The 22,376-nt window shown below is 52.2% G+C and overlaps 1 protein-coding gene across 8 annotated transcripts in view; it reads left to right on the forward strand.

Moving 5' to 3' along the window:
- Nucleotides 1–22,143, forward strand: part of Prkx (protein kinase cAMP-dependent X-linked catalytic subunit) — a 57,290-nt gene extending 35,147 nt beyond the window's left edge. For 6 of the 8 annotated variants that reach the window (XM_074063824.1, XM_074063828.1, XM_074063829.1 and 3 more), the window contains 6 exons: nucleotides 1,857–1,976; nucleotides 10,492–10,587; nucleotides 12,166–12,223; nucleotides 12,514–12,591; nucleotides 12,911–13,059; nucleotides 14,221–16,024. In XM_074063824.1, coding sequence (XP_073919925.1) covers nucleotides 1,857–1,976; nucleotides 10,492–10,587; nucleotides 12,166–12,223; nucleotides 12,514–12,591; nucleotides 12,911–13,036 — 478 coding nt within the window. In that variant the 3' untranslated portion in view covers nucleotides 13,037–13,059; nucleotides 14,221–16,024. Of the gene's footprint in view, nucleotides 1–1,856; nucleotides 1,977–10,491; nucleotides 10,588–12,165; nucleotides 12,224–12,513; nucleotides 12,592–12,910; nucleotides 13,060–14,220; nucleotides 16,025–21,842 lie in introns of those variants that run through there. The other 2 variants (XR_012444567.1, XM_074063831.1) reach the window with 2 other exon arrangements.
- Nucleotides 22,144–22,376: the final 233 nt, after the last annotated feature.

The following is a 22,376-nucleotide window of genomic DNA, read 5'->3' on the forward strand; positions in this document are numbered from 1 at the left end:
ATTCCACTGCGCAAATTGACCGGACTTTGGTCGTCCGGTCATCCAGGCACGGGCGCTTGCGTTGTTTCCTGCTTTGGGTGTCATGGATAGTGCTCTTATGAACATGGGTGTAAAAATGTCTCCTCTAGGCCCCAGTTTCAGTTCTTTTGGGGGCTGAAGATTTCCATCACTGTGACAAAAGAAGGAGAAAAGGTCGATTTTTGGGTCATGGTTTGGAGGCTTTGGTCCATGGTCACATGGCTCCATTGCTCTCGGCCTGTGGTGAGGGAGAGCTGTGTGAGGTGGAGTCCTAGAGGCTGGAGTCTAAGGTCAAGTCCTGGGTCCAAGGTCAAGTCCTCCAGGCTGGACACCAAGGTCAACTCCTGGAGTCCAAGGTATAGCCCTGGAGGCTGCAGTCTAAGGTCAAGTCTTGCAGGCTGGGCGTCCAGGGTCAAGCCCTGGACACTGGAGTCCAAGAACAAGTCTGGTGCAGGCGGTGGACAGAATAACCACAGGTGAACAGATGCACTCGAGGGCCACATGGAAAACCCTTGCATCCCCTGCAGAACTGGACAACGACCTAGTAGAACATTTATACTGTACTATTTTTTGCTTGAAATTCTTCAGCCGGGCAGAACATGGCTGATCCTAAGGGAAGAAGGCAGCAGGCTGCCTTGTGTGCACCTTGGGAGTACAGGTTTGGGGGACTTCCTCTTATTTTACGAGAGTCCTGGTGTTCAATGATGACACACAGATCTCGGATGCACAGGATTGGATGGAAAATGCAAAGTTATGTTACAATAAAAAGAGCGTTAGGGAAGAAACGACGGGGAGTACAAAAAAAGAAGGTGGCAACCCAGGCATGAACGCCCTCCATGCAAACACCCGCAACCCTTTTGAAGACTCAGATCCTAAAAATAGATAAAGGACAAGAGAATAGCAAACGGCTTCAAATCCTCTTGGCTCTTCCTGGTGGCACTTCCCGCCACTGTCCTGCAGGTGGTGCCAGAAGCCAGAGATGTTTGCAAAGCTTGCCATATTCATGCCTGGAGGAAAGTCCTTTTTCTAAAGTACCTGTTGGAACTAAAAAACAGACAAAAATTCCAGTGCCCCTTAACCATCAGCCAGCCTTTGGCTATTTCCAAAGACTGGTTATGGAATTAGCGTGACAGCTTAGCTGAGTCACAAGGACCACCAAAAGGGTTAAAATCCTTCAGGTTTTTGAAGGTGAAGTGCAGAGAAAATTCACCCTCATTTTGGATTTCTTCTCCTGGGGTTAACTGTTGCATAACGGGTTGACCTGTAGGTCCTTATGCATCTTGTGGGATGACTGAGTGAGTTCTTTTTACATTGAAAAGTGTAATCATTCGTGCATGTTAATCACACGTTAGCGCGTGTCACCGTGACTTTTGTATATATGCATATACATAGGTAAGTAAAATATAAAAATAAAATGCCTGTATATATATGCATTTGTATATAGAACCCCAGAGAAGTCAGCCATTGCAATAATCTCACAGATTTTGGATTTGTTCAGGTTTTTCAAATAGCCCCTCCCCCATAGAATAAGGAGCCTTAGTGGGACCGGGCCTCCCGTGCACACGGGGATCCGTTTGTGGGTTTTTGTTTTTGTGGACGCCTTACACATAAGCTTGCCTTGTGTTAAAATAACTTCGTGCTTGAGACGGACGTTTTCCACTGTGGCTTCAGAGTTTTCTGAATTTGGCCTATTTTGCATTTTCACGTCACACGCTGAGCACAGGTGAATTTACACACGGAGCACATGTGGGATTCTTAGTGGTTGGACTTTTTTTAGTTGATCAGTGGAGTTACTGCAATGGCTGATTTCTCTGGGGTTCTGTCTGTTCCCCACATAGGACGTGGACGCTCTGTGGAACCCCTGAGTACCTGGCTCCTGAAGTCATCCAAAGCAAGGGTCATGGGAGGGCCGTGGACTGGTGGGCGCTGGGCGTCCTCGTCTTTGAGATGCTTTCAGGGTGAGTGCACCCCGACCTCCTTGGGGTCGGCCATTCCCCTCCTGCCTCTGACTCTACCGTGGGTGGGGTGGGAATTGAACCTGGGTCCAATGACAGAAAACACACACACTCGTACAACGACCGCTCGCGAATGTCTGTCGCCATCTTTAAAGGCCTGGACTCCCTTAACTAAACCATTAACCCCCCCAGCATTGTCCCTTCTGGAACAACATACAGAATTACATAGATTGCATAAAGCAACATCCACCAAGTACAGATTAGGAGTCACACATGGTAGGGCACGCCTGTAATCACAGCCACTGTTGGGTGAGGCAGGAAAATTGAGTTCAAAGCCAGCCTGGGCAACACAGTGAGATCAGATCTTAAAACAAAAACAATTCAGTAACTTGGGAGCGTGCAGAGTCCCAGGAAGGCAATGATGTGTTCTCTCCCGAATTCCCATTCTGGACACTGCCGGTGTTTTTGCACTGGTGTCTTGGTGACTCAGGGCTCGAGTTCATCCTCTGCTCCAGACAGTCCCAGCAGAAACTTAAAGCCACAATTCCATGCTTACAAATGCAAGCTTTGGGCATCATTCGTGATGTCTTCTTTCCACACTGTGCTGAATTCCCTACCTAGAGAGGGACCAGAGTTACAGGTGCAAGGAGCCTGCGTTGTGTGCAGGGGACACGGCGACCCACTGTCCCAAATGGCTGTATCGACAAAGGCTCTCATGTCTGGCAATGGAGGCTTAAGCAGGTCAGGTCTGGAGGGCCCGGGGACACTGGCCAGTGACCTTCACATGTGCTGGGACTCATGCTTACATACCTTTCACCCTTTGCATTTTTATTTTGCTTGTAAGTGCGTTACAAATACACTCGTGGTGGACCCCTAAGTTGACCCCCAGCTGAAGCAAAAGCTCTTTTCCAAGTCCTTCCGAGTCCATGAGAGCCCAAGACACAAGTGTTTACCTGGACATCTTCACTTTGATGTAGAAAAAGGCAGGAATTGGGGAGTTTGTCTATGGCTCTGCACAGGCCTCCCCACCAAGTGTCAGGCACCTGTGTCCAAGGTGGAGAGAATGATAATTCTAACATCTGCTCATGTAAACCAAATGAACTGCTCCCTTCTGTCAGTGTGTCTGCCATCTATAAACACAGGCATCCACCCTTCCATCCACCTTCCTACCTGTATCTGTGGGGTATCCATCAGTACATTCGTCCATCCATCTACCCATCCATCCACCCATCCACCCATCCATCCATCCACCCACCCATCCATCCATCCATCATCCACCCATCCATCCACCCATCCACCCATCCACCCACCCATCCACCCATCCAACCATCCATCCATCCATCCATCCACCCATCCATCCACCCATCCACCCATCCATCCACCCACCCATCCATCCATCCACCCATCCATCCATCCACCCATCCATCCACCCACCCACCCATCCATCCACCCACCCATCCATCCACCCACCCACCCACCCATCCATCCACCCATCCATCCACCCATCCACCCAACCACCCATCCATCCACCCACCCACCCACCCATCCATCCACCCATCCACCCACCCACCCACCCATCCATCCATCCACCCACCCACCCACCCACCCATCCACCCACCCATCCATCCACCCACCCACCCATCCATCCACCCACCCACCCATCCATCCACCCACCCACCCACCCACCCATCCACCCACCCATCCACCCATCCATCCATCCACCCATCCACCCATCCACCCATCCACCCATCCACCCCCACCCACCCATCCACCCACCCACCCATCCATCCATCCATCATCCACCCATCCATCCAACCATCCACCCATCCACCCACCCATCCACCCATCCAACCATCCATCCATCCACCCATCCACCCATCCACCCATCCACCCATCCACCCACCCATCCACCCATCCAACCATCCATCCATCCACCCATCCACCCATCCATCCACCCATCCACCCATCCATCCACCCACCCATCCATCCATCCACCCATCCATCCATCCACCCACCCATCCATCCACCCACCCACCCATCCATCCACCCACCCATCCACCCACCCATCCACCCACCCATCCACCCATCCATCCATCCACCCATCCATCCACCCATCCATCCACCCATCCACCCAACCACCCATCCATCCACCCACCCACCCACCCATCCATCCACCAATCCACCCACCCACCCATCCACCCATCCACCCATCCATCCATCCACCCACCCACCCACCCATCCATCCACCCACCCACCCACCCATCCATCCACCCACCCACCCACCCATCCATCCACCCACCCACCCACCCATCCATCCACCCACCCACCCATCCATCCACCCACCCATCCACCCACCCACCCACCCATCCACCCATCCATCCACCCACCCATCCACCCACCCATCCATCCACCCACCCACCCATCCATCCACCCACCCACCCACCCACCCATCCACCCATCCATCCACCCACCCATCCACCCACCCATCCACCCATCCATCCATCCACCCATCCATCCACCCATCCACCCATCCACCCATCCACCCATCCATCCATCCACCCATCCACCCACCCATCCACCCACTCATCCATCCATCCATCCATCCATCCACCCACCCATCCACCCACCCATCCATCCATCCATCCATCCATCCACCCACCCATCCACCCATCCACCCATCCACCCACCCACCCATCCATCCAACCATCCACCCATCCACCCATCCACCCATCCATCCATCCATCCACCCACCCATCCATCCACCCATCCATCCACCCACCCATCCATCCACCCATCCATCCATCCACCCATCCATCCATCCATCCACCCATCCACCCATCCACCCATCCACCCACCCATCCACCCATCCATCCATCCACCCACCCATCCATCCATCCATCATCCACCCATCCATCCACCCATCCACCCACCCATCCACCCATCCAACCATCCATCCATCCACCCATCCACCCACCCATCCACCCATCCATCCATCCATCATCCACCCATCCATCCACCCATCCACCCATCCACCCATCCATCCATCCACCCATCCACCCACCCATCCACCCACCCATCCACCCACTCATCCATCCATCCACCCATCCATCCACCCACCCATCCACCCACCCATCCACCCATCCACCCACCCACCCATCCATCCATCCATCCATCATCCACCCATCCATCCACCCATCCACCCATCCACCCACCCATCCACCCATCCAACCATCCATCCATCCACCCATCCACCCATCCATCCATCCATCATCCACCCACCCATCCATCCACCCATCCACCCACCCATCCACCCATCCAACCATCCATCCATCCATCCATCCACCCATCCATCCACCCATCCACCCATCCATCCACCCACCCATCCATCCATCCACCCATCCATCCATCCACCCATCCATCCACCCACCCACCCATCCATCCACCCACCCATCCACCCACCCATCCACCCACCCATCCACCCATCCATCCATTCACCCATCCATCCACCCACCCAACCACCCATCCATCCACCCACCCACCCATCCATCCACCCACCCACCCACCCATCCATCCACCAATCCACCCACCCACCCACCCATCCACCCATCCACCCATCCATCCATCCACCCACCCACCCACCCACCCATCCACCCACCCATCCATCCACCCACCCACCCATCCATCCACCCACCCACCCACCCATCCACCCACCCATCCACCCACCCATCCACCCATCCATCCATCCACCCATCCACCCATCCACCCATCCACCCATCCATCCATCCACCCATCCACCCACCCATCCACCCACCCATCCACCCACCCATCCATCCACCCATCCACCCACCCATCCACCCACCCATCCACCCACCCATCCACCCACCCACCCACCCACCCACCCACCCATCCACCCACCCACCCATCCATCCACCCACCCATCCACCCACCCATCCATCCACCCATCCACCCACGTAGGTAGCTACCTTGTGTCCGTCTGTGTGATTGTGTGTCCGTCTGTGTGATTGTGTGTCCGTTTGTGCACATCTCTACTCCCTGTCTACATCTATGCTCCCGTCCATCTTCTTAGGTTGTGTCATCCATGTCCACCTATGTATCAATTTACTAAGTGTCTGTCTGCCTGCTGTCCATCTGTCTTTCTGTCTTCCTGTCATTCATCTATTCTATCATTTTATCTGCATCATTTTATATCTATGATCTTTGATCGTTTATCTTTACCATCTTATCTATCTGTCTGTCCATCTACCTCTTATCCCGGCACTCAGGAGGCTGACGAGGTGGGTCATGAGTTCGAGGCCAGCCTGAGGTGCACGGCGACACCGTGTCTCAGAAATAAATGAGCAGACGAATCTTCTGCCCGTTGATGACTCTTTGCCTGGCCTGAGGTGCATTTCGTCACTTCCATCTTGCAGCACCAGGGGCAGCGTTGCCCAAGGATGGGTGAATCCCGGAGTCCTCTGATTAATTTTCACATAGGTTCTTTTTGCCCAGGTGATCTGGACGGCAATCCCTTTCATTTCATGATTCCTGCCGTGGCTGGGATTATAGGTGTGTGCGACCATGCCCGACTTTCTTGTTTAGATGAGGTCTCCTGAACCTTCTGGTCTGGCTAGACAGGAACCGTGATCTTCCTCATCACACCCTTCCCAGTGTCTTGGGAACACAGGTGTACACCACTGTACCCAAACTGTTGGTTGAGATGGGGTCTCTCAAACTTTCTGTTTGGGATGATTTTCACCAGAAATCTTCCCAATCCATCTCAGCCCCCCAAGTGCTTGGGATTACAGGTGTGAGCCACCATACCCGCTCTCTGGTTTTTGTTTTTCTCCATCTTACTCTGTACCCTGTCCCTAGTCCTTACTGACTCGTTATGTAACTCCTTTTCTTCCCCCCCTACATTTTCTTCTGTCTTGCACTTCCCCAAATCCACGCCATTTGTGTGAGATGCATAGGTTTTCGTTAGTTTTTGCAGTGTTGGGGATGGAGTCCATGGCCTCACACATGCACTCCACCAAAGACCCAGACCTTGATTTTGTTTTTCAGTACAAGGCTGTGAGGTTTGGGGTCTTTGAGGAGGAGCCACAGTGGGGTGGAGCTATTGTGACCCCATTTCCCCACTCTTCCTTCTCCTGACACTTTATCCCAAGCCACCTGCCTTCCCCGGCCGGCCTGTCTTTGCAGCTGGACAGGAAGCCGTGCACAGTGTAGGATCCTGCTCTCCCTGCGGGGTCTCTGTGGGTACAAGGAAAGACATCATGCCTTAGGGACATCTTCTTAGACACCTGGGTCGTCAGCTTTCTGCTGCAGGGACAAAAATAGTTCGCACAGTCAACTTAAAGGAGGAAACCTTGATTTGGGGTCATGGTTGTCAGAGTGTCAGTCAGTGGTCCCTGGGGCTCCATGGCTTTGGACCATGTGAGGTAGAACAAGATGGCGGCAGGAGTGAGTGGTGGAGCAAAGCTGCTCATATCATGACGGCCAGGAGGGGAAGAGAGAGAGAGAGAGAGAGAGGGAGAGAGAGAGAGAGAGAGAGAGAGAGAGAGGGAGGAAAGATTCAGTACAATATATACCCTTCTAGGCCACGCCTCCAGTGACCTCGCTTATAGTAGGCCGTGCCTCTTAGAGGCTCCATGACCTCCCAATAGGCCATTCAGCTGTGAGTCCATCAATGGATCAATCCATTCAGCTATTAGTCAATCAATGGATCAATCTATTCAGCTGTTAGTCAATCAATGAATGACTCCACTGATGAGGTCAGGCCCTTCATGCTCCCCTCACCTCCCAAAGTCCCCTCTGTGACCCTAGTGCCTTGGGGACCTCGCTTTCCACATGGGAGCCTTTGGGGTCATCCAGCTTGTCTAAGTTAAAATGCTTAAAATGCCAGATGCCATATAACAAGCGCGCCCCACACACTCACAAAACCAATCCATGCATTTCGAGGCCAAACTGTGAGAATTTCAGTGTCCCCCACTCCGTGCCGAGAGGACGCCATGGTCCTCGGCTGCCTGGCTTTTTCCTTTGCATTTTCATAATTTTCCACTTGTGAAACCTGAAAAATTCCTTCCCGTTTTAGGGCCTCATGACACATTTCCCCCCCAAGTTTAATGTTCCCTTCCTGAGTCTTACCCACCGTCTTGGTGAAGTCCCGTAGCTGGACACGTCCACATGGAGCCACCGCCCAAGCCTGGACAGACAGGAGAGTGTCCCCTGTGACACCCAGACACCATGTGACAAGTGACAAAGGCCTGACTGGGGCCACGGATGTCTCAGGAGGTCACGGTTGGCGTGGACTCGATGTTCCCCTGCTGCCCTGGAGAGCAGATGTGTGACGTCCAGGTGGAGCAGGGCCACTACCTCCACAGCCCAAGGACAGGATCTGTCCATCTGCAAGGACGCTATTTCCAAATGAGTCCCCATTGTCAGGCCCCAGGTGACACAGCTTTTGGAAAAGTCACCATTCCCCTCAGTTCTATGGTGCTTGACCATATTCCAATATGGCGGCCTGGCCCAATGGAGCGGGTGACACAGCTGGTCAAGGATGGCCTCATGTCAGGATCCTTAATTCCACCTGCAAAGACCCTATTTCCAAATGAGTCCCCATTGTCAGGCCCCAGGTGACACAGCTTTGGAAAAGTCACCATTCCCCTCAGTTCTATGGATCTTGACCACATTCCAACATGGCGGCCTGGCCCAATGGCGTGGGTGACACAGCTGGTCCAGGGCGACCTCATCTCACGACCTTCATTCCATGTGCAATTTCCTATCTCCAAATGACATCCCATTCAGGCCCCAGCACAGGGTCCGTCCCCCCATTCCAGCTCCTGGGGTCCAGGTGTCCTTGGCTCATGGCCCCATCCTCCAGTCCCTGCCACCATCTTCCCGTGGCGTCTCCTCTGTGTCCCTGTCCCCTTCTGTCTCTTGTGAGGACACTGCCATTGCGTCTAGGGCCACCCTCGTCCGTGTAAACCGGGAATCGAATCAAAAATCAATAGAGCTATTTGCGCTCAATGAAATATGGGGTCACCAATCAGGGAGTCATTGGCAAACTCCGTTTTGTGCAGTGGTGACATTTCTCGCTTCCATTTTATGAAAACTTCCAGTTGTAATGAGGCTAAGTAGTGAGAGTGTTTCTTGTGTCCCGGGTCCCCAATGACCAAAAGACGTCCCATGAGGACCCCCACGTCCAGTAGGACCACCCTAACCACCAGCCCTGAAACCTACGGTCCTTGGGGGCTGCGGTCTTCCGTTCCCTGGATTTGGTCTTCGCTGCCCGTGGCGCAAGCTAGAGAGCAATGTTGACTTGTCCCAGTCATCCTTCAGAAATATCCTACTGACTTATTTATGACGTAGGCTTCCATAAAATTATGGGGATCCCGACGGCTATGACGGCACCCGCGTACATTTATTGAGCACCGACTGTGTGCATTCCGTTAGGGATTTAGGAAGAATGTAATCAGTACAGAGCGATTGATCGCACCACAAAACGCCGTGAGCTCTGACATTTATAGGAGGCTTTCCTGGGGACGGAGGCACAAGCCCATCTGCAGAAAGCCGCCATTCTTTGTGCTGTGGGGTGCCATGCGTGGATAGGGGACACTTGCAGGTTTCCGTGTTTCCCTGGATGTGACAAAATACCAGAGAAAGTCACGTTAAAGGACAAGACGGTTATCTTGGTTCATGGTGTCAGAGTGTCAGTCAATGGTCAGACATGATATAAACAGATAGAAAAAATATCCCTTTCAAGGACACACCGCCAAGAACACTGTAGAACCCACTTTCTACAGTTTTCACCACTTCCTAGTAATCCATTAAGCTATGAATTGATCACTGGATTAATCCATTAATGTATGAATCCATCATGAATTAATCCATTCAGCTTTGAGTCCCTTGATGGATGAATCCATTCAGCCATGAGTCCACCAGTGGATCAGTCCATCCATCTATTAGTCAGTCAGTGGATGAATCATTCAGCTATGGGGCTATCAATGGATCAATCCATTCAGCTATGGGGCTATCAATGGATCAATCCATTCAGCTGTATGTCCATCAATGCTTCAATAGTCAATCAATGGATGAATCCATTCAACCACGAGTCCATGATGGATCAGTCCATCCACCTATCAGTCAATCAATGGATGCATCCACTGATGAGGTCAGGCCCCTCATTCTCCTCTCACCTCCTAAAGTCCCCCCTGTGACCCTGCTGCCTTGGGGACCACACCGTCCCCCTGGGACCCTTTGGGGACACCTCGGATCCAAGCCACCACTGTCCCCTCCCCTGGACCTGCTGGTAGAACACCTAATGTCACTTGTACCCTGCCCGAGGCACAGTCCCCTCCCTTGTCCTTTCCACCATATGCTCGCGGGAGTCGCTGTGAACGGTGGCCCCGAGTGCGAGGGCCGGACGCACGTGAATTGAGTGACTTTCCGCCCGCGCGGGGCAGAACTTTTTCCCCCTCTTCCGTTTGCACTGAAAACAGCACTTCTCTTTTTCTTCCAGGTTTCCGCCATTTTTCGATGACAACCCGTTTGGTATTTATCAGAAAATCCTGGCGGGCAAGATCGATTTCCCCAGACACCTGGATTTCGGGGCCAAGTAAGTACCTGGCTTGTCTCATCGCCTGCCACGCTTGTGATCAGAGTCACACTGGGGACGCGTGTGTCACCCGTGTCTGTCTGTCTGTCTGTCTGACTTTCCTGTGGAATGTGCTGTTTCAAGTGCCTTTTCTACACAAAAGGGAAAATCTTTTCAGTGTTCTCCCTTTTTCTCCCCTAAAGACCCGGGGCTGGCTCTCGGCCACCAAGCACACTGAAGTGGGAGAGAGAGGCTTTGTCACCGGGTCCCATTAGAGCGAGCTCTGCGGTTGTAGACCGAATAACCGTGATTTCTCCTTGGCTCCGATTGTCCTTCTCCTGGTTAACGCTTTGATGCTAAAATCGCGACTCAGGGACCGTTTTAGGGGAAGAGCGTTGACTGAATATTGCTGTCCTTAATTCCGCATTTCGTTAGTTTCAGCAATGGGGGGTGAAATACGGTTTCTGAGACCCCATCTTGAAAATGCCCAGCACAGGCAGGGTGCCGGTGCCACACCTGTAATCCCAGCTACGCAGGAGGCCGAGGTCGGGAGGACCGAGGTTCGAGGGCAGCCCGGGAAAGCGGCTGCTGAGACGCCATCTTGGAAATACCCAAGGTGGAAAGGGGCTGGCGTCCACTGGGACACTGGCTGAGTCCTGGTGACATCTTGGTCATCTCGCATTGCCATGCACTTGTGGGGGTGCAAGTTTTGGGGTTTTTTTTTTTTTTTGGTATGACTGGGATTTGAACTCACGACTTCACTCTTCGGCACCGCACCACTGGAGCCCATTTTTGCTCTGGTTATTTTAGAGATGGGATCTCAAGAAGCATTTGCCCCAGGCTGGCCTCGGTCCACAATCCTTGCTGCCTCCTGTGGACTTTGAGCGCAAACACGTGGCGTCTTTTTATTGTCTGTGACCACGCGCACACATTATGCTCTCACTGTGTGCTTTCTGTGTGGTCTTTCAGCACCGCACAAACACACGCCATCAAGCTTTTTAATCTGCCTACCTGCCAGTCATCCCTGCCTCATCTGTCTCTGTGTGTGTGCGCCATCTGTACGTCTGTCTGTGCCATCTGCCCATCAGTCATCCATCAGTCAGTCAGTCATCCATCAGTCATCCATCAGTCAGTCATCCATCAGTCAGTCAGTCATCCATCAGTCAGTCATCCAGCAGTCATTCATCTATCAGTCAGTCATCCATCAGTCATCCAGCAGTCAGTCATCCATCAATCAGTGAGTCATGAGTCATCCATCAGTCAGTCAGTCATCTATCAGTCAGCCACCCATCAATCTACCTACCTATCATCTGTCTATCCATCTGTCTGTATCTATCTGTCCGTCTGTCTATCCATCTATCTGTAGACAGACATCTCGTTTTCAGGGACAGACCGACAGGTGCGGACACGTGACGTGTCACCGCCACCCGGACCAGAACAGAATTTCTCTCTAGGGATGAGAGTGACAAACCAAGAGCAGACCTCGCTGTCCCCAGGCGGACGACAGTGAGCCGATCAACAAACGCATATGGCGCCCGGTGACGCCTGGATGTCGGCCTCAGCCCCGTACCGGGGTCTCATTCTTCCTTCTCCCCACAGGGACCTCATTAGGAAGCTGCTTGTGGTGGACAGGACGAGGCGCCTGGGGAACATGAAGGTCAGTACTGGTTCCGCCATCTTCTCCCCCGGGACGCGTCTGTCACCCGTCACTGCGCTGTGCTGTCATTGGCCACGCCTTGCCCTCAGCCCATGCCGAAGGCCCCAGTAAGAAAATGCGTGTCTGCTCTCTGCTCCCTTGCCGGACTCTCTGTGGCCCCTTCCAGGACTCAGTTCCCTTTTCAGGGCTGAATACTATTCCGCCGCACAAACCCTCCGCGGCCTCTGTATCCAAAGCCTCCACTCGCACGCGTTTTTATTCTTGATCTTCTTCTCGCGTTTCCTTCGAAGAACGGCGCCGAGGACGTGAAACGGCACCGCTGGTTCCGAGGCGTCGACTGGGACGCCGTCCCCCAGAGAAAACTCAAGGTATGACTTTAGGGACGCAGAAGTGCTCCTTCACACAGCCAGTTTTCTGCCGGCTCCAAACTGTGGGCCACCTCTGGCCCCTCGCTTGTGTCTGCAAATAAAGTTTTATCCACACACAGTGACGAGCAAGCCATGGTAACTTCCCGTGGTACCGTCAAGGAGTCGATCAACATCCCAAGGAGACCCTAAGTAATAAATAAAGCTGTGAAATCACTTCCCCTCTGTGTGCAAAATGTCAGAAGCGACATCACACACCCCGTGTCACGACAGCCGCCATCTTTGTCTAACCTGGGCTTTCTGTCTTGGCCGCATCGCACAGCCACCAATCGTGCCCAAGTTGACCGGGGATGGCGACACCTCCAACTTCGAGACGTACCCCGAAAACGAGTGGGACGAGGCCCCTCCGGTGTCCGAGAAAGATTTGGAAATCTTCAAGAACTTCTGAGGACGCAGCCTCACATCCGGAAGGTACGTTTTCCATCGGTGGGAAATGCAGAATTAGGGAGTTTGTTGATCGCATCCCAGGGCCGTGAGTGACGACGTTTACTGATTAGGGCTGGCCCGCCCTCATCGTTTTACGACACAAGCAGAGAAGGACAATAGGACAGTCCCCTCTCAACCCCTGGTGTCACCTCCTCCATCTGCCTCCCGAGTGGCTGGGATTACAGGTGTGAGTCACTCTCCTTGGCCAGGTCTGCTTTTTAAAATTTTTTTTATTTTTTAAATCTCTCTCATTTACTGCGCGTTTTAATTGCCAGCAAAGAGAAAACCCAAATGGTCTCAGGTGTGTCTGCTCACTGACCGACGCGTTTTGTTCTGCTCAGTTTTTATTCTCGTCCTCCGTTATGTGGCCTGGACGTCTCATAGGTTCATCGACTGCATCCTTGACGTCTGGGAGGGAGGGTGGGGGTGGGCGCTGAGAGATGGCGGCTGAGGAACTCCCATTGCTGCCATTGCTTTCTGGGAAGGAAACGGGGAAAAATGGCGGACAGAAATGGAAGAGGCTGGGACGCTGTTTCCTTATTGGGCCATCGCGTCCTTATTAGGTCATCACGTCCTTATTAGGTCATCACGTCCTTATTGGGCCATCGCGTCCTTATTAGGTCATCACGTCCTTATTGGGTCATCAGTGGGGCCCCGATAGGAAAGAGGACAGTTACTGGCAATAAACACACTACAACAGGGAAATCCCAGTGTCACTGCTTTTGTCCTTTGGGGCCATTTCTAAGCAAAATAACGGTGACACCAAGACAGTCAGTGTGACCAGTGACATAGATGTGACTTGATTGACAGGCGAGATGACTGACAGCCCGGTGGGCTCCGTTACCATGGTGTCCAGTAGAGCGCACGGTCGGAAACTCCTGCCTCTTTTAATGCTGGAGTTTCCCAGGTAATCTTTTCCGACGTCGGTTAGTCGCTCAAATAGCAGAAATCAGGGAGGAGGAAAGCGGGCCAGTACAATGTCACTTTCTGAAAGCGAGCTGTCCTGTTCTTAATGATTTGTCCAAAACGTGAGAAATTTTATCTAGATACTTACCGGAAAGGAAATCAAAATGATAATTATGGGAAAACGTGTCCAGATTTTTGGGAAATTTTCCAGTTCTAGTTCCTCGTCTTCTTTTCACCCAGGAACTGCAGCTGTGCACCTGCCCGGCCCCGAGGAGCCGCGTCCTCACGTCCCCGCTTCTGCACATCCGTGTGGACACGGGGGTTCGCGGATGCTGGACACTCACGGACCCACCATCCTCTAAGCAACTGGAAGCCTGCTGCCCTGCCGGAGGTTTTCGAAAGTCAGTTGTGCATTTTATTTTACCGCGCAGCCCCGCGCTCCTCCCGCCCGTGCACTCTTGCTTTTGCTCATAGGTGGACTTTACTCCAAGTGTGAACTTGGCAGAGGTTTGTTGATCGACACCGAGTGTGTGCACTGACTTTACTCCAAGTGTGAACTGTGCAGGTTTGTTGATCGACACCGAGTGTGTGCGGACTGACTTTACTCCAAGTGTGAACTGTGCAGGTTTGTTGATCGACACCGAGTGTGTGTGTGCGTGTGACCACGTACAGGGACAGACTGTGCAGAGATGGAAGATGGGCACTTTTGCAAAGCCTAGGACTGTGTTTTCATTTCTCAAAAGAATCTCTCTCGGGGACAAATCTGTGAGGTCTGATGCCTGCATTTTTTTTCTTTTTTGCAAAAAGAAGTCATTTGATGCATAAAGAAACACCACAGGGAGCTCTTCAGGCAATTTTTAATAAAAAACACATTCCCTGGCGCCCACCGGGGGCTCTTAAATGACACTGCCCGGCCAAGATGCTGTCATGGCTGCTTTTGGGGCCGGTTGTGTGCAACGCGCGTCCCCTGGTGAGAAGGCACTCGCTCACCGAGCGTCAATCGATGACCAATAATCGATAACCAACAATCAATCAGTGATCAGTAATCGATAACCAATAACCGATAACCGATGATCAATAGGACGCGGACTTCTCCAGCCGTAAACGAACCTGCAAGGTCACCCCCATAGAGTGACGAGGTCCTGGCTCATTGGAGCCGTTCCCAAATCTTCAGAGGACCCCAAAATGCAAAGTGGGGAAATAAAGGAAAATGACCCGGAGGACAAACTGCCACCACCTTCCCACCAGACACAGCCCCAGTGTCGTTCCCGCCTTTGGGGCCGCAGGACACCGGCCCCGTGGCAAAGCCCAGGGGGCCTCCCCTCGGATTCCCACGCCCAGTCCTATTTACGGAAAAGGCCCTGGAGCCGCACGCTTGGCCGATTTGGGGTGCATTTGCCTTTTTTTGGGTTTTTTGTGAGACACCTGAGTTGCCTGGACACTCTGGACCTCATGACTGTGACTATGGCCGTTCTTGGCGACCCCAGCACACGGCCCCAAGGCCACCGCACGGACTCCCTCGTCCCCCTGGGTCCGGGGTGACCCGAAATGCAGCCAGACTCCGGCTGCTTCCCCCGTGGGTGCGCCAATCCTACAAGCCCAGGGTGGCTCCATTTGCAGGGACCCCTACCTACCTTCTGTTTGTTAGTCAATCAACGTGCCTTGGTCAAAGTCCACGCTCCCTCATCCTACTTCCTGCAGAACAAAACCCAAAGCATTGAAGAGCTGACATCTTTTAGTGACATTTATGTCACTAAATGTCACTAAGTCACTAAATGTCTCTAAAAGTCACGACGTTCTGGGGAGTATGTGACTGACTGACTGCTGTAGGGTGCCGTGTGCACCAGGCGGGTGTCACCTTCCTACTTGTAGATGTCCCCTGGCACCCTGTCGACTTGCTGCACGATGGGTAATCACTGTGACTTGAACATATATAAATATATATAAAAATATATGCCCTAGGGTCGTTTCCTCCTGTCTAATTTATGTCATAGAATACTATTGATTGCAGGTTTGTTTAATAAAACTTTGTACCTTTTAAGAATTCCGACTGCAGATTGATTATTTTATTGGGAGCCAGCTGCCCCCACCTGGGTCCACCTCACCCAGGGCTTGGCCGTTTGGTAACTGTTTTCACCTCTGCACAACACGGGGCTGCGTTGCATAAAATGCAAAAAAATAGTCACCGTGGCGTAAAATAAGTCAACAGACGGCCGCTGGAAACGGTATTTCAAATACTTTGAACTTTTCCTGGGCTGCTAATATTCCACGCGCCGTCTCTGTGTCCTGGGCCTGAGCCGCAGGTCCCAGCCGGCCACGCGGACAAACCTGAGGGTGAGCGGCCGACGCCTCCCTCCGATGACCGATGACCACCTTCCTCCCTGGAAAAGCTCGGTGACAACGACACCCTGGAAAGAAACAGCATCTTAAACACGGAGGACAGGGTCCGCCATCTTGTTTTTCCCCCACAATGGTGGTCCCAGTTGGACAACGCCATGTGTCCCCACGGGAAACCGCGCCTGGTGACGTTTTGGGGTTCTGTGGAGCAGGTGGACATCAGAATCCTAAGATGTACTGGACCGTCCCCCAGGACAAAGAATTCCGTGACCCCCAAATGTTAATAGGGCCGTATGACCGGAATCCAGCACACCTGTCATGGAGGACACGTTTCCTGTCACCAACGTGGCATCAAAGTCCCTGTGGACTCCATGGCCGGCCACTCAGCAAGATGGCCCTACGACCCCCTCAGCTGGCTGTGTTCCTCAGCGTGCCTCGTGTCCCCCAGTTTTGTGGGGTTCTCTGCTGAAGTGGACCTGGCTTCCCTATGGGTCTGGGAGATAGGAGGACAAGGGATTCTGGTGCTCATGACATGGACACTGATCAGTGAATGTTAACGTAAGGTCAGTCAATTAATCAGTGAATCGGTCAGTCAGTCAATCAATTATCCAACAAGCAAACAAACGAATGAAATGCAGGTCAGTGTGAGCCAAGCCCTCTTGGGACGCCACCGAGGGGATTTTTCACAGGTTTACGAGGTGGCAGCAGTCATGGGGACAATGTGTGACGCTGTGGATTGAGTTTGTGACCGTCCTCCTTCCTTCCTCGCTCATTTTCCCTTCTCGCTCGTTTCCTTCCTCTTTGCGTGACGTAGATGTGCGTACTTTAACACACAGTCGCTTTAGGTGACAGCCCATTGTCGCCGGGCTCCATTGTTTCTGGGCCATGGCGAGGCAGATGATCATGGCGGGAGGGGACGGTGGAGCCAAGCTGCTTACATCATGGTGGCCAAGGAGAGAGACAGAGAGAGGAGAGAGAGAAGAGAAAAGAAGAGGAGAAAGGGAGGAGGGAGAGAGAGAGGGAGAGAGAAGGAGACAGAGAGAATAGGAGGAGAAAGGGAGGAGGGAGAGACAGGGAGGGAAGGAGAGAGAGAGAGGGAGACAGAACGTGTGGAGGAGAGAGGCAGAGGAAGATGGGGGGAGAGAGAGAGAAGACAAGACATAAACAGGTAGGGAGGAAGAGAGGCACAAAGAAAGAGAGGGAAAGAGAGAGACAGAAAAGAGAGACACGGAGAAGGAGGGAGGGAAACAGAGAGGGAGAGAGAAAAAGGGGCAAAAAAAAATTTCCTCAAGGAGGACACACCCTCATTGACCGACTTCCTGCAACTGGTCTCACCTCCTAAAGTCTCCACCACCTCCCAATATCTCCATCGGGTGGTGACTTAAGTCATGAACCCATCGATGGATCAATCCACTGAGCCATGAGTCCACCAATGGGTCAGTCCATTAGCCATGAGTCCATCAATGGATCAATCCATTCAGCCATGAGTCCATCAATGGGTCAGTCCATTCAGCCATGAGTCCATCAATGGATCAATCCATTCAGCCATGAGTCCACCAATGGGTCAGTCCATTAGCCATGAGTCCATCAATGGATCAATCCATTCAGCCATGAGTCCATCAATGGGTCAGTCCATTCAGCTATGACTCCATCAATGGATCAGTTCATTCAGCCATGGGTCCATCAGTGAGTCAATCCATCAGCCATGAGTCCATCAGTGAGTCAATCCATTCAGCCATGAGTCCATCAGTGAGTCAATCCATCAGCCATGAGTCCATCAGTGAGTCAGTCCATTCAGCCATGAGTCCATCAATGAGTCAGTCCATTCAGCCATGGGTCCATCAATGGATCAATCCATTAGCCATGAGTCCATCAGTGAGTCAATCCATCAGCCATGGGTCCATCAATGGATGAATCCACTGATGAGGTCAGGCCCTTCATGCTCCCCTCATCCCCAAATTCCCCCCCAAGTCCTGTTGCCTTGGAGACCACGCTGTCCCTATGGGACCCTTCGGGGACATCCCAGGTCCAAACCCTAGGACCTGGAAAAGCTGAGATGGAGCATGGCAGCTTCCCCTAGCAGGTGATGACCTCCTGAATCCGCCATGGGGCACTCAGAAAGTGAACCCAGTGACACATCCCGGGAGCCGCTCATGGGGGGCCACTGTCATTTCCAGGGGATTCGCATATGTGTCTCAAATCCTCAGTGTCCTTTTGTTTTCTCGTAGCTGGAAGACGGTGTGTTGGTCACCTTTTTGTCACTGTCACCAACACAGGAGACAATTAATAAAGAGCAACGCTTTGTTTTGTGGAATTGAGAGATTCCAGTTCAGGGTGGTGGTGTGGGCACATTGCTTTTGGGGCCGTGACAAGGCAGAGGGTCACGGCTGGGGACACGTGGCAGAGCTAAGCTGCTCAGAGCATGGCAGCCAGGAAGCCAGAAACAGGAAGAGGAAGAGCACAGGAACCCAAGATCCTCTTCATGGCCACGCCCCCGTGATATCACTTCCTCCCACTAGGCCCCGCCTCCCAGAGGCTTCACCACTTCCCAGGAGGCCATTAAGCTATGAATCTATCAATCTCCCCTTCCAGGCCAGTCCCTCACGACGTCACTTCCGCCTATGAGGCCCCACCTCCTAAAGACTTTACGACCTCCCAGGAGCTCATTAGCTTATGAACCCATCAATATTCCCTTCCAGGCTATGCCCCACCCCAATGATGTCACTTCCGCCTGCTAGGCCCCACCCCTTAAAGGCTCTACAACCTCCCTGTAGCCTATTAAGCTATGAATCCATCAGTATCCCTGTACAGGCCACGCCCCCAATGACATCATTTCCTTTCCCAGAACCTGCCTCTCAAAGGTCCCACCACTTCCCAATATGACCCTCAGGTGGTGACAAAGTCTTCAGGGCCTTTGGGGAACATTTCAGAATGAAGCCATTGCAGAAAATATACTCTCTCTTGCATTCTCTTTTTCCTAGGTCTCATTAAAAATCCATTTGTCCTCCAAGTCTTGTAGGATCTGAGTTTCATTTTGCAAACATTTCTTGTGCAAGGCACATGTCACCTGGGGTATGGGGGGGGTCAATGCCTGCCTGCTACGACTTTTGTATTGCTATTATTTTTGCCACGACATAGCAAGGGATGTGGAAAGATTTACAGCAAACCTTGGGCAGCTCCACAGAAAAACAAAAACAGTCATGAGGAGACTATTCAGATAACAGGATTTTCCTTTTCTTGGTCAGTGTGACACCCCAAACTGTTTCTTTTTTCTTGTCATTGAGGGGATCCTGGGGTTTGAACTCAGGACTCGGCGTTTGCAAAGCGGGTGCTGGAATTACAGGCGTGAGGCACAGGGCCCGGCACAAGCTGTGCAGTGCAAAGGCTCCAGAAACGTGGAATCCCAGCAGGATTAATCTCCCCCTTTGAAAAGGGAACACGGATTTGCAGCACAAACCCAAACGTCCCAAAGGCTCAGGAACCAGGACTAGGAAATGTCCCAGAAAGAGGCCTCGCTATGAGGTCACCGTCTGCCCAGTGATGTTCCAGGACGGTGATGAAGGAAAAATCCGTCCAACTGACTCAAAAAATAACAGCAAGGAGAGAATCTGGACCCAAAGCAGTAAAAATAAAACAAGAAAAAATATCTGGAGGAAGTGACTCTGAAGGAACAGATTTATAGGATCTGGCTGGAGGAACAGCATTACTCACACAATGACAAAATCTGAAGGAAACTACTGAAAAATGCAGGTCTCAGCCAGAAAGCTGCTGTGTGATCTGGCAAATAATTTAAAAAAGAGGAAAATTTAAATAGATATGTCATCGATTTTCAGATGACACAGGGAAGAAAGCCACGGAGATTTGGGGATGTCGGTGGCCACGGCCCAGCTGGATCAATAATCAATATCGACTCCCAATTTAACGGGAAAAATCAAAGCCAGAGAAGTCCCTGACTCGGGTTTCTCTGTTTTAGGGAAATGCTTTTTACAAACCGGGGGACGCGGAGGGGTTTCCACCAAGCCTGGGGTGGGTGGATGGGTGGATGGGTGGATGGATGGGTGGATGGATGGATGGATGGATGGATGGATGGATGGGTGGATGGATGGATGGGTGGATGGGTGGATGGATGGGTGGATGGATGGATGGGTGGATGGGTGGATGGATGGATGGGTGGGTGGATGGGTGGATGGGTGGATGGATGGGTGGATGGGTGGATGGATGGATGGATGGGTGGGTGGGTGGATGGATGGATGGGTGGATGGGTGGATGGATGGGTGGATGGGTGGATGGGTGGGTGGGTGGATGGATGGGTGGATGGGTGGATGGGTGGATGGATGGATGGGTGGGTGGATGGATGGATGGGTGGATGGATGGATGGATGGATGGGTGGATGGGTGGATGGATGGATGGGTGGGTGGATGGGTGGATGGATGGATGGATGGGTGGATGGATGGGTGGATGGGTGGATGGATGGATGGATGGGTGGGTGGGTGGATGGATGGATGGGTGGATGGGTGGATGGATGGGTGGATGGGTGGATGGGTGGGTGGGTGGATGGATGGGTGGATGGGTGGATGGATGGATGGATGGATGGGTGGGTGGATGGATGGATGGGTGGATGGGTGGATGGATGGATGGGTGGATGGATGGATGGATGGATGGGTGGGTGGATGGATGGATGGGTGGATGGGTGGATGGGTGGATGGGTGGATTGTTGGATGGGTGGGTGGATGGATAGACAGACCTACAGATTGACAGATCAATGGATAGATGCTTGGATGGATGGATATGTGATAAATTGACAGACTGATAGATGATATACAGTTGATTAATGGATTGATTGATAAAAGATTGTAGACACACGGGTGATTGATTGATGGATGGTAAATATTATAGACAGATAGATGATTGAATGATAAACACATAGACGGTTGATAGATAATAGATGATGGATGGATAGACAGGCCATTGATAGGTGGATGACTGACAGATGGTGGTGGATGTATGGACAGACAGACATGGTCTGAAATAGAGCCTTGTTTTCCTCATCCACTAAGAGTCCGCACTGAACACCTCACTCAATGCCGCCATGGCTTCTCCCTCCGTTTGATTCCACTTTCAGTTCTCCCGTCTCACCAGAAAACATGAAATCCTATTTCTCACCGTGGCCCCATTAGGGCTGGGACGACGTCTCGGTCACCTTCGACCCTTTTTAAGATCATTGTCTGAAACTTTCCATATTGCGATCCCTGACGCTCGTTCTCTTAGACACATTAGTGGGATGGGGCAGTATGGGTGTCACAAAAGACACCAGACCCCAAAACCAAACCCGAAAACCTCCCATGCATGGCCCAACACATCCTTCTCACCATTGTGGCTTTTTTCCCATCACGGACACCACGCCTGACCCGGGACGAGCTCTTTTTTGACTAAGTGGCTTTTGTCCACTTCCCACTAACTGGGTGACATCAGTTTCCAAACTCCACGATTTCTGCATTTATTTCCGTTTTTTCTGATTCTGGCAGAGTCTGGGTTTCCGGCAGCTTGTGCACAAATTCTGACCTGTTATGAAAAGCTGTTTATGGCCAGGGGATGTGCAGGTCTTGGTCCCCAAAAGCATCGCCAAGCCGGCTTGGCTGTTGTCTGAGAGCCGGACACGTGCAACCATGAGTCAGTCAACTATCACGTCCTCGGGAAGGAAAAACGGTTCCAATGACACCAAGCAGGACTTGGCAGAGTGCGACCCTGACGTCCCCCATTTCTGCACTGGGGACGAGAGGCAGGATGACAGGGTCGACCTTTTCCACAGCAATCCTATTTGTCATGCAACTGCAATAAATTTCGTGACTCTGCAGATCAATGCTGCATGGCTCTCTGGAAATTTTGTTACCGGGGTCAATCATCTCTTTTTATTTGGATTTTACGATCGTGCAAAAAGGGTCAAGTTCTACCTGCAACACACTCGCAAAAACAGTGTCCCACTGGAAGTTTCCCAAGAAAACCTAGTAAAAGAAACGTGACCCACCCAAGGCTGCACAGAGCAGTTTCATGGTATTTTA

The sequence above is a fragment of the Castor canadensis genome, chromosome X (genome assembly GCF_047511655.1).
Source record: "Castor canadensis chromosome X, mCasCan1.hap1v2, whole genome shotgun sequence".
NCBI classification, from domain to species: Eukaryota; Metazoa; Chordata; class Mammalia; order Rodentia; family Castoridae; genus Castor; species Castor canadensis.